General features: G+C 36.7%; 1 protein-coding gene across 8 annotated transcripts in view; it reads left to right on the top strand.

The window, feature by feature from the left end:
• dip2ca (disco-interacting protein 2 homolog Ca) overlaps positions 1-12,804 on the top strand; it is a 101,411-nt gene extending 88,607 nt beyond the window's left edge. For 5 of the 8 annotated variants that reach the window (XM_084398340.1, XM_084398339.1, XM_084398343.1 and 2 more), the window contains 12 exons: positions 168-289; positions 378-489; positions 576-685; positions 1,445-1,575; positions 2,393-2,561; positions 3,883-4,053; positions 8,980-9,041; positions 10,657-10,714; positions 10,804-10,878; positions 10,969-11,143; positions 11,216-11,339; positions 12,035-12,804. In XM_084398340.1, coding sequence (XP_084254466.1) covers positions 168-289; positions 378-489; positions 576-685; positions 1,445-1,575; positions 2,393-2,561; positions 3,883-4,053; positions 8,980-9,041; positions 10,657-10,714; positions 10,804-10,878; positions 10,969-11,143; positions 11,216-11,339; positions 12,035-12,287 — 1,562 coding nt within the window. In that variant the 3' untranslated portion in view covers positions 12,288-12,804. Of the gene's footprint in view, positions 1-167; positions 290-377; positions 490-575; positions 686-1,444; positions 1,576-2,392; positions 2,562-3,882; positions 4,054-6,622; positions 6,938-8,979; positions 9,042-10,656; positions 10,715-10,803; positions 10,879-10,968; positions 11,144-11,215; positions 11,340-12,034 lie in introns of those variants that run through there. The other 3 variants (XM_084398345.1, XM_084398344.1, XM_084398346.1) reach the window with 1 other exon arrangement.
• Positions 12,805-14,249: the final 1,445 nt, after the last annotated feature.

Below are 14,249 nucleotides of genomic sequence, written 5' to 3'. Positions count from 1 at the left end.
TCTAATAGACTCAAAAACAAAATCAAGACTTTGTAAAAGGGCATAACAGATCTTCTATTATGCTTGATATTTGAAATATCTTGTCCGATAGTTTGAGACCTCTTATCTAGGATAAAAAATCTACACAAATGCCACACATATATGAATATGTGTTTTATAATTTACAGGTATAGATCTGATTGCTGCCTTTTACGGATGCCTGTATGCCGGCTGTGTACCAATTACAGTGAGACCACCACATCCCCAGAACATCGCCACCACCCTGCCCACTGTGAAAATGATTGTGGAGGTGAGAGTTGACCTGAGATCCTTCCATATGTAGTATATGAATCGTGAAAGAAAAAACAAATAACGCTAATATATGAATTTGTGTTCAGGTGAGCCGATCAGCATGTGTGATGACCTCACAGATCATATCCAAGCTCCTGAAGTCGAAGGAGGCGTCTGCTGCAGTGGACGTCAGGTCGTGGCCTCCTGTTCTGGACACAGGTGAGAGTGGGTCAAAGGTCAGATGGCTTCTTCAAAAAATGTAAAGTCTAAATGAACATTCATTTAATATCTAACATGTTTTCAAGATGATCTGCCAAAGAAAAAGCCCCCTCAGCTCTACAAACCCTCCAATCCAGACACGCTGGCTTACTTGGACTTCAGCGTCTCCACTACAGGGATGCTTGCAGGAGTAAAGGTGAGAAATGAGAAACCCCTGCTCTTTACTTCTCCAATACAAAAAACCCCGGAGAGAAAACGTTTGAAAACCCTCTCAGTTTACAATAGGTGAGATCAGGTGTCATGTGCTCAGAGGAACTTTTTTGTTTCATTGTTAAGAGATGAAAACCAGGTTTTGAACAGACCACTGCTCTTTTGTCATTGGAGCCATGAGTGTTTGCGGCGACCACCCAGTATTGTGTAGTTCTTCAGTCCTTTGACCAAGAACTGAACTTTTCAGGCCCCTGAAAATCCTATACAACACTATACTTTTATGTTTGATAGCATTTCCACTTCAAACATGGCATCCCAGTTGCATTCCTCAAAAAAGAACTCATCATTCCTCATGGTCTCATTATAGGCCAGTCCACTCCGCACAGGCAAACACGTTTGTTGGGTTTTGTCTGATCAGTGTGTTACCCCTGCCGACGTCTGTTGGCATTGGTCAGGGTTTGTTTTCACCCGACTGAACATGTTCAATCAGTGTTTGATGGTGTCTGTTGGGGCAGTGTGAACATGAAAGTTATTTTTCATAAAATTCTAAATCCAACTGCCAACTTGCTTGTTGGTGTTTGTTGCCGTCTGTCTGTGCGGTGTGAATTGGCTTTATGAATAAAATAAAGCACAATCATGATAAATGCATTTAAGCCGACTATTCTGTATGTATATAATCATTTTTTGTGATAATTTTTTATGTAATAACAAAAAAATAATGGAATCTTTTTATACATCATCTCAGATGTCCCACACAGCCACCAGTGCCTTTTGCCGCTCTATAAAGCTCCAGTGTGAGTTGTATCCCTCTCGTGAGGTGGCCATCTGCCTGGATCCATACTGTGGCCTCGGATTTGTCCTCTGGTGTCTCTGCAGGTGAGAGACCACCACGTTCATGCCTGAATTTACAATTTGAAAAACAAGATTCATACTTGAAACAATGCATCTTTATGAACTCATGCACACTGTGTCTGCAGTATTGCTGATTTTAAAGGAATGGTCAGGTTTCAAAGTCTACGCAGAAAATAATTTCCTTATGCCTCAGTTTGTAAAAAACAGTTCGAATGAAAGTATATAGGTGAATTTTTTTTATTATTTCTTCATTAAATATTTATTTTGTTATATATTTTAGTTTTATAGAATTTTAATTGCCAATGATTTTTTTTAATTCTTTTGAACTCATTTACAAGACTTGTGTAAAACTGGTTAAAAAAAAACGTAATAATCTTGTCTGTGTAAAGTTATATCCAATTTCCAACGTGTTACTCAAATAGCAGATTTTTATATAGAAGAATAAATATTGCCTTAACAAAACTTCAAGCTCCACATTCTTGCTTTTAAAGTTTCACAATTCAGAACAATTCTTTGAATTTTTTGGATATCTAACAATTCAGTCATCCATGTACAATTCACCATCAGAGTATTTTTTAACACTCTGCACACTGACGAGCAGTTCTCAGTTGACTGCTGCCTTGAAAAATCTTCGTTTTGTGCTGCGTTCACACAAGTGTGTGTGTGTTTTTATGCTGTGCTGTGTCTTTTCTAGCGTAAAGTGTACTCAGCTCCTGTCTCGCTTGACTGATGTGTTGTTTTCCCGATGTGTCTTATTTGTCAGGGTGAGCAGGTTCCTCTGCTCTTGTGTTGTGTGGTGGTAACGTTGCGTTCTCCTCTTGTCTCTTCCTACTGGGTGAAGTGTGTATTCAGGGCATCAGTCCATCTTGATTCCCCCGTCCGAGCTGGAGGTGAACCCCGCTCTGTGGCTGCTGGCTGTCAGTCAGTTCCGGGTCAGAGACACGTTCTGTTCGTACTCCGTCATGGAGCTTTGCACCAAGGGCTTGGGCCTGCAGACAGAATCCCTCAAGGTACCCGATTCTCTCTAAAGTGTCAATCTTTCGCTTCCTTTCCTTCTTGAGGAAGCTCTAAATCATTTTTCGTTAGATTTCATGTTATATTTGCTGCAGTGACAGAAGGCGATTGTTGGTGGCCTTGCGTGTGTGAGTGTTCTGTGTTCAGGAGGTGTGACTGTGTAATTAACGTCTGTTCTGAGTTAGTGAAGGAAAGGCCGCCCGTGCCTCCTGGCGAGCCTGTCTTGTAAAATCTTGTTTTATTTACTCTGATTTAGTCATTGAGATTGCCATAGTTACTAACCGCAGTCTGGACCGGAGTACAGTTTATTAACATCACGACAATCAATGAGGAGGAAAAATGAGTACCGGCCGAAAGACATTTTTTGGTATAATGAGGTAGAACTGGGAAAATGTTTTCTCGTACCCAGACTTGTCTTCCTGCCATCTTCAGTTATTCTTTAAATAAAGACTAAAGAAAAACATTAGATGTATACTGATCCTATTTACTTTTTATTTACTTTCTTAAAAATATGCTTTTTCCATTTAAAGCATGTTATATTATATTATATATGATTATGAATATTATGTATTGAATTAATATGATAATGACACATCCTTGACATCAACTGATAAGAAAGAATAATTGAAAATGGTTATATTTAAAATGTATTAATGATACATTAATAATAAGTATAATAATACATTATTATTTAAAATATAAGTAATATATAAATAATACTTTTATCAGCTGATGTCAACAATGCAGTGTGGGCTGGAAAAAATAATTTCAACCAATAATGTCATATTAGCATAACATCCACAATCCAGTCCTAATAAGTACAATCAATCCTGTGTGTCGTTTCCCTCTGAATAATATGTTTGGTCTATATATATATATATATATATATTAGTAGGATTAAAGTAATATTATATCATCTATTATAATAATAAGACAGCCTTTGTGACATCAGCTATTAGGAAAGAATCATTATTACATTTAAATAAAAATAATTAATTTTAAAATAATATATATTTAAAATCTCTATATATTTATATATTATGTATTATATTTTTTATATATGTTAAATGTTATAATATAATAAGTTGATGTCATTAAGGGTAAAATCAACCAAAATAATTAGCAGAACATCCACAATCTAATCCTGTACTACTTTATTTAGGAAATGTCACATTACAGAAGTTAAATGTTGTGCAAAATACAGTTTCATGTTGATTTGAAGTGTTTTTTTAATTATAAATGTTCTTGTTGTTTTAGCTACACTTGATCAAATTTCAAGGTTGATCTCTCTCTCTCTCTCTCTCTCTCTTTCTTCAGTCCCGTGGACTTGACCTGTCTCGCGTGAGGACGTGTGTGGTGGTCGCTGAGGAGAGGCCCAGGATAGCCCTCACCCAGTCCTTCTCCAAACTCTTTAAAGACCTGGGCCTGCATCCGCGAGCTGTCAGCACTTCCTTTGGATGTAGAGTGAACCTGGCCATCTGCCTGCAGGTTAGTTGTGCCTGACTGCGCACGTGGCCGCTGAAAGCACGCCAGACGTTAATCTGCTGCTGACCAGAATACACGAGGCAGAGATTCTGCCGTAATCCCAATCCCAGCGTTGTTTTAGCAAGCCGACTGCAGCCGGGATTAGTGTTCGGAGTTTGCCGAGAGGATTTCACTGTGACTTTAGTTTGCGTTCTGAGTGAGAGTAACACAGCATTATAGGATGTCATTATGTTGTAGAGGTAAAACCAGGTCACCACTTAAGTAAACGTGTAGCACGCAATGTCAAAAATAGTACTAGTCATCTGATATGGGGTTTTCCGAAGCTGCTGCTGAGTAGAGTGGCCAATTGACAGTATGATGATAGGATATTATACGGCTCTTTAGAATACTTGATTCTGATTAGTCAGTCGCAGCATTCTGTGGTCAAATACTTTTGTATAGTGACTGCTAAACTAAATTATTAACCATTGTCCCAGACACATACACCACCATTCAAAAGTTTGGGGTCAGTAAGATCTTTGGTGAAAAAAAAAAAAAAAACTTTATACAGCAACGACACATTATGTTGATTAAATGTTACAAAATATTTCTGTTTAAATAAATGCTATTCTTTTGGACTTTCTATTCATTAAATAATCCTGAAAAGAGCAGCAAATCAGCATATTAGAATGATTTCTAAAGGATCATGTGACACTGAAGACTGGAGTAATGATGCTGAAAATTCAGCTTAGCCATCACAGGAATAAATGACATTTTAAAATAAGAAAAGTTATTTTAAATTGTAATTATATTTCTCAATATTACTGTTTTTACTGTATTTCTGATCAAATAAATGCAGCCTTGGTGAGCATAAGAGACTTTTAAAACCTTCCTGACCCCAAACTTGTAAACAGTAGTGTACATAATATAATCAAATAAATGATAATCAGCATTTCATGCCCATTTATGTATTTATTTATTTATTTACCCTCTTATTGTAAGACTCCGTTGTGAACTCTGGAGTTTATTTAGCAATAAGAGCTGTTTTAACTTCCACCCACCTGCTTTCATGAACATTTTTGGATTATGTTTTGTTTCCAAGCAAAAAACACCACAAAACTTTTTCATACTACAGATGTTACATACTAGAAAGATTAATTATTGTACATTTAGGAGCCTAATGTCTATTACATCATAAGATACTCTTAAGTTATCATAAGTTATCATATATTGTGGGATGGACAGAAATGAGACTTTTTTAAAATATATATATATATATATACTTTATTTATGAGTTTCAAGACAATATTACAAAAAAGAAAAACAAAGTTTTTGTGTTTTCGGTGCACAATTTTGCACTGCAGAAGCCCATGTCTTGCGCAAACTGACGATTTGTGTATTCTGCACAAGACTTTTCCCAATCCTCATCCGAAATAACCATATCTAAATCATCTTCCCATAAAGCTTTTATATGAGAGAGGGATGTATGAAATTTTACAGTATAATGTTGATATAGTGCCTTTCAATCTTGGAGGGTCCTCCAATAAATGATCAAATGGAGAGCAGGGAGGTGGAACAGGAAACTGAGGAAACATTTTACGTATAAAATCACGAATTTGTAGGTAACAGAAAAAAATTATTCTTAGGGATATTAAACTGCTCACACATCTGCTGAAATGAACATAATATAAGTCATTAATTTCCCTTATGCCATTAGCCTGCCAAGATGTAAAAGACTTATCAATTATTGAGGGATTAAAAACATGATTAGAATGAATAGGGGACTTAGGGGACATAGTTTGACAGCCAAATTGACGTCTCCCCTGCTTCCAAATTTTAAGTGTAGATCTTACAAGTAGGTTTTCATCAGCCCTGGGATCTTCATAGAGCCAGTGCAGTATAGGGCGAATATTTGAAGCCCGATATTAACATTGAAAATTAGGCAAAGACATTACGCCCAGTGGCTTAGGACGCTGTTGAAGACTTTTACTCATTCTAGCAGGTTTACCATTCCATATAAATCAGGTGAGAGCACTATCCAGCCTTCTGGAAAAAAAAGTTGGGAATAAATACAGGGATGCACTGAAACGGATAGGTAAACTTGGGCAGCAGAAATTAGACTTTGAGAGGACTTAAGTTCAAATGAAGTCAAAATGATTTTTTTTCTTGTATAACATGATATGTAACTATAATTGTAATATTATATAATCTATTATAATAAAAACACAGCCTTGGTGACATCAGCTGATAACAAACATATATATATTTATATATTACTACTTAATAGTATTAGATATTGATTGTTATATTTAAATATAAGTAGTAATGTATAAATAATACATTTCCATTTTTTTTTTCTGTCAGCTAATGTCAATAAGTGGGGAAAAATAATAAACAACCAATAAAATCTTCTCTTATTATTAATTTGACACTCTGCATGTTGTTTTTTGTTCTTTTGCCCCACATTGTTCTTATATCATCCTTTTATATTATTTCATTTATTCCTTTTCTTTGTCACATCCACAAATCTTTACCCCGTTTTCCTCTTTCCTCACTCTCTCCCTGTCTCTCATCTGCTCACTGGCTGTTGTAGCCTCACAGGCTCGGGAAGCTTGCGGATCAGGTAGGGAAGTCCAAACGCTCCCCGCTCGATCTGGCACTGGGTGTGGAATGGGGTCCGACTAAGCTTTTTTTTTATTTTATTTTTTTACCCTTCGGCTGCTGGGCTTTTGCTAATGTAGTGGAAGTGAACAGCCGGATCTATCTGAATCAGTGTGACTAATTTATCAGACTAATGGCTGACCTAAAGGGCTGCTTTCCTGGACTTTTGAACAGGAAAGACACCCTCAGTTTGATCTTACCGGTGAGCGGCGAGATCCAACCCTCCTCCAGTGAGATTGCCGCTCACCTGGACTTACACAGGGGTCAAGAGTTGTGTGTTTCTGTGCAGCTGCAGTCATTAGTAGTGTTCCCGTAGCGTAGAGCTCTGTAATCACAGCCATTAGGTGGAATCGTACTTCCCCTCCTTTGTCCGCCACATTGTTTTACCGTGACATCACAAACACAAGGGGCTTTGTTCGGAACATGAGTGCCTACACATGAAATATCACAGACTCCAGCTCTGTGTGAGTCAGTAATCTGAAATGTGTCTCTAAGGACCGTGTCTTGTCGACAGAGCCAGTTGTTGTGCTTCAGACTCAGAGAGACCTCTGCTGGCCCGGTTAGGTTTGTGAACTGCAATTGCAGATATTTTCTCATTTAGATTGAATTGGGGCATCCGAGTGCCTCATAATGAACAGTCATTGCAAGTTCAGTAATGATCAGTCGTGAAAAATAATTGCATTCATTTGATCAAGATGATGAGTGTTCATTTGAAGCTTGCACTCAAAGGCAGCAGTTGTTTGTATTTTGTCTGTTCATTTCTCATTTGTATTGTCTCATAAAGGCCGTTTCACATGACTCATGTCGACAGTCCCCAAATGCATCTAAAAGGAGCGACGCATTATGCGCAGTTCAAATGCTATAGTTACACTCTCAGACAGTCAGTTTGCTGCTGACCTTGCAAAATGCGGCCATTGAATACAGGACAGTTCGTCTGACATAACATAAATCTGAACAAGAATAAAGAGAGAATTATGCTGTACGATATATCGTTAAAGGCACTTTATGACATTCAGATAGCGGTTTATGACAAAAAAAATCAGGCATGTAACCGGTTTCCTTTGCTATGGTGATAAATACTCAATACTATGTGATCAATACTATTTTGTGTAAAAGAATAAAAACTAAATCAATCCTTTTAAATGCTACAAGTGAATTTAGACATTTATGTATAGTATGATGAATGGATATTCATTTAACAGTGTTTTTAAATTACAATTGAGTATAAGATTACGTAATCTAAATGTTAAAAAAATAAGAGTAATGAACATGTCATGTCACACAATCTAAAAAGTCAGCAAGCTGTTTATGGTGTCAATTATTGTGCCTTTAGCCCCAACAAAGGGGCGCTTTTACCCAAAATGCCATGCTTTTACATATTCGTCAGTTATTTAATTTTTTTAATTGAATTACTATGAACAAAACTGGAAATCATTAACAAGACCTTTGTCTCCAAATATATTTGGTCATTTTATCAATTCTGATTTGCTGCATAAATAAAAGATTTTTTATCAAATTTCTTAGTGCATAATGAACGCAGATGTATAGAAAAGTGCTGCGATGAGTTTTTGTGCCATCTAGTGGTTTTATAGAAAATCTAATCAAATGCGTCTTTTACCCTTGTTGTACCCTATAACATAAAGGCAACAAGCCCCAAATTTGGCCATCTGTGACACTATCTGCAGCACTTCTCTTGTGTAGGTCAAAGCATCGTATTACACTTGTTTTGAAAGGTGCATTGAAGCTCTGATGGGAGTCTGAAAGAGCCTTAAGGCAGATCTAAGTTTATAAAGTTCTCCCGTTCACCCAGTGGCAAAAGATCTGCAATACTGGGGCGCTTTCACCTCAAGCAGACATTCAGATCTTTGAAGGTTCCGTCAGCTTTCATCTGCGGCCGTCTTTTTCTTGCTTCACAAACACCCACACATTTGTCATCCCGGCTTCATAAACGATTCCTATTTTTCGCTCTGCTCTCTAAAACGCCTCCATTCACGGCATCATTTATAACCATGTGCCTTTCAGGGTGATTGTTCAAATTTTGGGTTGTTTCTTCCTCAGTTTGCTGCTTGTCTTGCCCTTTTTTTTCCCCCAAACCCCTCATCTTTTCCACCATTTTCAGTCTGTGATCTCTAGGCTCTGCTACTAACTAGTTAACAGCTGAAGTGGGTTAACCCTAAGGAAATTGACCAGTTGAACCCTTCCCCTAGAAAAACACTCATAGTTTTCTGTACAGTAGGAACTGTATTAGTGTGGATCTCCTGGTTAACTCCTTCATGGTGTGCGTTTCAGGGGACGTCGGGACCGGACCCGACTACTGTGTACGTGGACATGAGAGCTCTACGACACGACAGGTGAGAAAAATAATAACAAAAAGCTTTGTGGAGAAATCTGCAAAATACTGATAATGGAAATGACTCCAGTGAGCTGTGATTTATGGTCAAACAATATGGGTTTAATATTGGCCAATGCTGCTGGTGATATTTAGAGAGTAGAGTGAATTGTGTCTGATAAAATGCTGGAATAATGATATAATTTATCATATAATAACAAACTAGCTGTTCTTTTTTCTTTATACGGAGGTGTTAGCTTTTTGTTGTGGTGCTGCCAGACTGCATATATTTGTTATGAATATTTGTTATGGTTTGTGTGCATCAAGCAAAATTAAGAGGAAGTACAGCATTACCACATGGTTATTGAAGTCAATATATATTAATTTGTTGTACTTTTTGTTGAATTCATTTTTTATATTTAATTTTTTTGTTGAATTTCCATCATGTATATATCAAAAATTGTGAAAAATATTAAATCGGATATTATAAAGGTGACGCGTTTTTACTAAATATATAATTGGCTTTTATATTGTCATTGTACTGAAGTATTTAAAATATTATCTGGAGAATATTTACTTTATTTCTTTGACAGTGTATTGTTTTTAACCCAAACCTTAATTAATGTTAGTTGTATAAAAAAAAAAAAAAATTCTTCTTCTTACTGTTAAAAATGTCTGTCAATAGAATAAAATAACTATGAATAATGTAATGATTTCTAAACTGTAAGTGTAATAAAATTAAATTCCGTAAATGTTTTTAAAAAATGTATTGTTAAACATTCATTAATATTTTAACTACATTCATTAAATAGATATCAACTAAGGTCTATTTCGTTAAATCTTTAAAACATTATAAATATAATAATACATTCTCATTATAATAATAAAAATATATACGTTTTTACGGAGCCTGTACACGACATGAGGACAAAAATATATAATTTGTGGCCATAAATTAAAAATTAGTTCTCTCGTTTTAGTAAATCCTGAAAATTAAGGATTTGTTCCCACGACTTATTCATTTGTTACTTTGTTTTAGTAAATCATGGCCACGTTGAAGTTATTATATATTATTATATATTATATTTAGTAAATAAAAACAAGGGAACAAATTAGTTCAGCGTGGGAATGAGTAAAACATGCTGATGTATTACTAAGTCGTGGGAATTAATTCTTAATTCTTAATTCTTAAAAATTAACTATTTTTCCCTGCATGTCATATGACAGAATAAAAGAAAATAAAAAATACTGATATATATAGTTAGCATGATAGAAGGTTTTGGTCATGCCGCCCACTGATAACACAGGGAGGGATCTAATACCCATGATAATCAGCTAATCTGGTCTGGTTTTTGGTCGTTAACCTCAAAATGGTGAAGTATCGAGCAAGTACTCTCCATTTTTCCAACTCTGGTAAAAGAAAAGTTTTTTGTGTGATTGCTGTTTTTGTGCACATTTGTTTGTACTGTATGCATATGTATATTACTCCTGCTCACTCTGAAATATAATTTTGTGTTTATTTACTCATGAGTGTCAGGATCTGTTCTTGAAAATGACATTAGGCATGTGTACGCTTGTTTATGAGCTGGTAGTTGAGAGTTTGTCAGGAAAGCAACAGTGTCCTTGTTTCTGCTCAGAGTGCGGCTGGTCGAGCGAGGCTCCCCACACAGTCTCCCCCTCATGGAGTCTGGAAAGGTACCTGCAAACAACGTCACTTTGAGTCTATCTGGCTGTGTATTTCTCAATTATTTCATTACTGAATCTCAATTTCATCCTCTATCCAGATTTTACCCGGAGTTCGAATCATCATCGCCAATCCTGAAACCAAGGGCCCACTGGGAGACTCCCATCTAGGGGAGGTGAGTTCATTCTGCAGGATAAAGGTCAAGAGGAAATCATCTGTGGCTCTTTATGACTTCACGTGTTCCTTGTCTGTTTTGTGTCGCTAGATCTGGGTTCACTGTTCTCATAATGGCAGCGGTTACTTCACGGTGTATGGAGACGAGGCCCTTCAGTCCGATCACTTCAACTCTCACTTGAGCTTTGGAGATACGCAGACGGTGTGGGCACGTACCGGCTACCTGGGCTTCCTCCGCAGGACCGAACTTACAGATGCAAGTGGAGGTAAATATGCACCTTTGATTTTCAGTTTAATTTGAGGTCTAAGAATGACGCTAACATCTTCTGTGTTTCCAGAGCGGCATGACGCTCTGTATGTAGTGGGTGCTCTGGATGAAGCCATGGAGTTGAGAGGAATGAGGTATCATCCCATCGACATAGAGACCTCTGTGATACGCACACACAAGAGCATCATGGAATGGTATGACCTTTCACACTTTCGATCCAAGTACCTTATTTATTAATTTTTTGTTTGTTTGTTTTTTAGGGATGCACTGATATATACATTTTGGCAATTTATTTATTTAGACATTAAAACATGTACTATTTATATTATTATGTCTAAATAAATGAAAAATAAAATGACTAGATCAGTCAAATTAATTTTTTAATGTATACTATTTTATATACTGTATAAATGTATACTTTGTACCATCTGTGTTTATTTTGAGATTAAAATGTATACTATTTATACTATTTTGTCTAAATAAGTTAAAACTTAAAATCAGTCATTTTACCTTCTGCAAGTGAATATTCACAATATTATTATTTCTAGTATGAAAAGTGGAACATTTGTAAAGATTACATTTAAAGGTAATATTTTTTTAATAACAAAAAATGACCATACATTTTTGTTCTTATCAGTCGCCGTCATGAGGCATCATCAGGCATTTTGTCAGTCGATTATTTTAATTTCATTATAGATTTCTTGATCTGAAATCCAAATCAGCAGTTGTATTTTAAACATCACTTATGTTCTGATTGGTTAAGATATATTTTGTCTCCTCAAATCACCAATTGCCCAAAAAAATAGTTGGTTGCTTGCTACCCACTGTCAGTGTGAAAGGCCCGTCAGAAAAGACGTGTTTTAAACGAACTGATGTGTGTTTGTTTCAGTGCTGTGTTTCCCTGGACCAACCTGTTGGTTGTGGTCGTGGAGCTGGAAGGTTCGGAACAGGAAGCTTTGGACCTGGTTCCTTTAGTGACCAACGCGGTCCTGGAGGAGCACTACTTGATCGTGGGAGTGGTGGTCGTGGTGGACATCGGCGTCATTCCCATCAACTCTCGCGGAGAGAAACAGAGGATGCACCTGCGAGACGGCTTTCTGGCCGACCAGTTGGACCCCATCTACGTGGCATATAACATGTAGCATGAGTGTACGCGTGGATGCTGTCGCCTGTATGTTTGCGTGCGTGTGTTTTGCCGACTGACGGTGACCGGTTGGGCGATCTTCAGCGAATGAACACTTACTGGGAGAAACTTTGAGATGCGTTGACAAAGCCAAACGGAAACTCTGATTGGCGGAAGGATTCTGTCTCCTGATGGGAAGAAGAATCGCCTCTGCTTCTGCTTGTGTGCGTGTCGCTTTTTCACGTGAGGTGTTGCGACATCATTCATTTTTATTCCACCCTACTATGAGCGAAGGGTATTTTTAAATATCTGCATACTGTGGCGAAATGTGCATTTTAAGTTTCCCGATGATTTGGAGTAACTCGTTGAAAGTACACGTGATATCAGACACTCTGGACGCCATTTCTGTTCGTTTGTTTTAAAAAAAGGTAAAACGACAACTTAAAGTTACATTTGTACGCACGTCGCAGCCGTCCTACAGCAATTTGCCGGTTTCGTTTTTCAACCTTTGTAAATGTTCTCGAGCAGCAGGAAGCAAAAAAGAAGAAAAAACATCCCCTGCTTTTTCGATTCCTCCATGTTTAATATCATTGTACAAAACTGAAGGTGAACACAAAGTCGGTTGATATTGTGTAATTATGTACAGATAATAGTTCTTATTTATTTTGCTCTTTTTAGAATCGGTGAGCGAAGACATTTGGAAATGTTTTCCTCATTAAATAATATTGCTGATATAAAACATTGTATCATCTTGAGTGAGTAGTATCACATCAAGTCTATGTAAAAATATAAATATACATACAAATATATATAAAAAAAGAAATATATATATAAAATAAGATCTACGAATCACCAATGAAACATTTCTAATGCAGTACTTCCCACTTGCATGGTGTCTGTTGTAGAAAGAATCAACTGACCGATCGAACGTTACCCACACGTTTAATAATAAAAATTCTAACATAGGACTTTCAAGATGATGTCAAATGTGCGCGAACAAACGCTAAAACGCTACACCCTTACCGAGAGAAAACGAACCCTAAAAATGTGCCTGGAATTTTGTTTACATTTGCTTTACGACTCAAATCTACACCGCAATTTGTTCCGCTGTGGTTTTTTTATTTGCTTGGATTGACTTTTTAAACTTGTTTTTTTATCGTTTTTCTGTGTGATTTCATTATTATTTATTGACACAAGCTTTTTACACATGCATTTTTGTTTACCGCTCAAACATCAACGAAGTGTTTTCATTTATAATGCATCAAGACTGTCAAAAGGACTTATTTCCATGAAACATTTACGTTAACGACTCGCAGTTTACTTTCAACCCCAATCAGCTCACGTGAAATGGATTAAGCTCTTGTCTTTAATCGGTTTACGTGGGAAATACATGCTAAATGAATGCCGGCATATTGTTGGCACTTGCAATATGGGCAAAGCATGAAACATGACCGACTGGCTATAATAATGCAAACAAAAGTGAACCATGACGTTATTTTACCATTGTACCAGCTGCATTAAAAAGAGACGTGTTTTCTGAACTTAGTGCTGGCAATCCGTTAAATCGCCATGACAAAACTGAGTATTCAGGATTTTCTTCTTTTCTTTGCCACATCCTGCCTCACCAGGCAGACGTCAGATGATAATCGTGGAGATCTACTGCAATCAGATATCAGCACTCTGGCCTCATTGAGGTCTTAGTTTTAATGCAAACTTTTATTTTAGTTTTTGGAAACGGTGTCATAGACGTCAATACTGTGTATGGGAACTGAGTTTACACTTGTTCGGAGAGTGACGATGCAATGTTTTTTTGTTTTGTTTTTCTCGTCTATTTGTTTTTAAAAAATGAAGGAAAGAAGTCTTAACCCGTTCAGAAGCTTTAGTGTTGCCTTTCCCATACAAGCAGAAACGTTTCCCCATTTAAAAAAAAGAAAGAAATGTGCACATAACTTTCAATCTGTGAAGTTATTTCCCTTTTTTT

Source organism: Rutilus rutilus, assembly GCF_951802725.1.
Source record: "Rutilus rutilus genome assembly, chromosome: 24".
Taxonomy (NCBI): domain Eukaryota; kingdom Metazoa; phylum Chordata; class Actinopteri; order Cypriniformes; family Leuciscidae; genus Rutilus; species Rutilus rutilus.
Note: the sequence above shows the minus strand (reverse complement) of the source record. Positions and strands in the feature narration are given on the sequence as shown.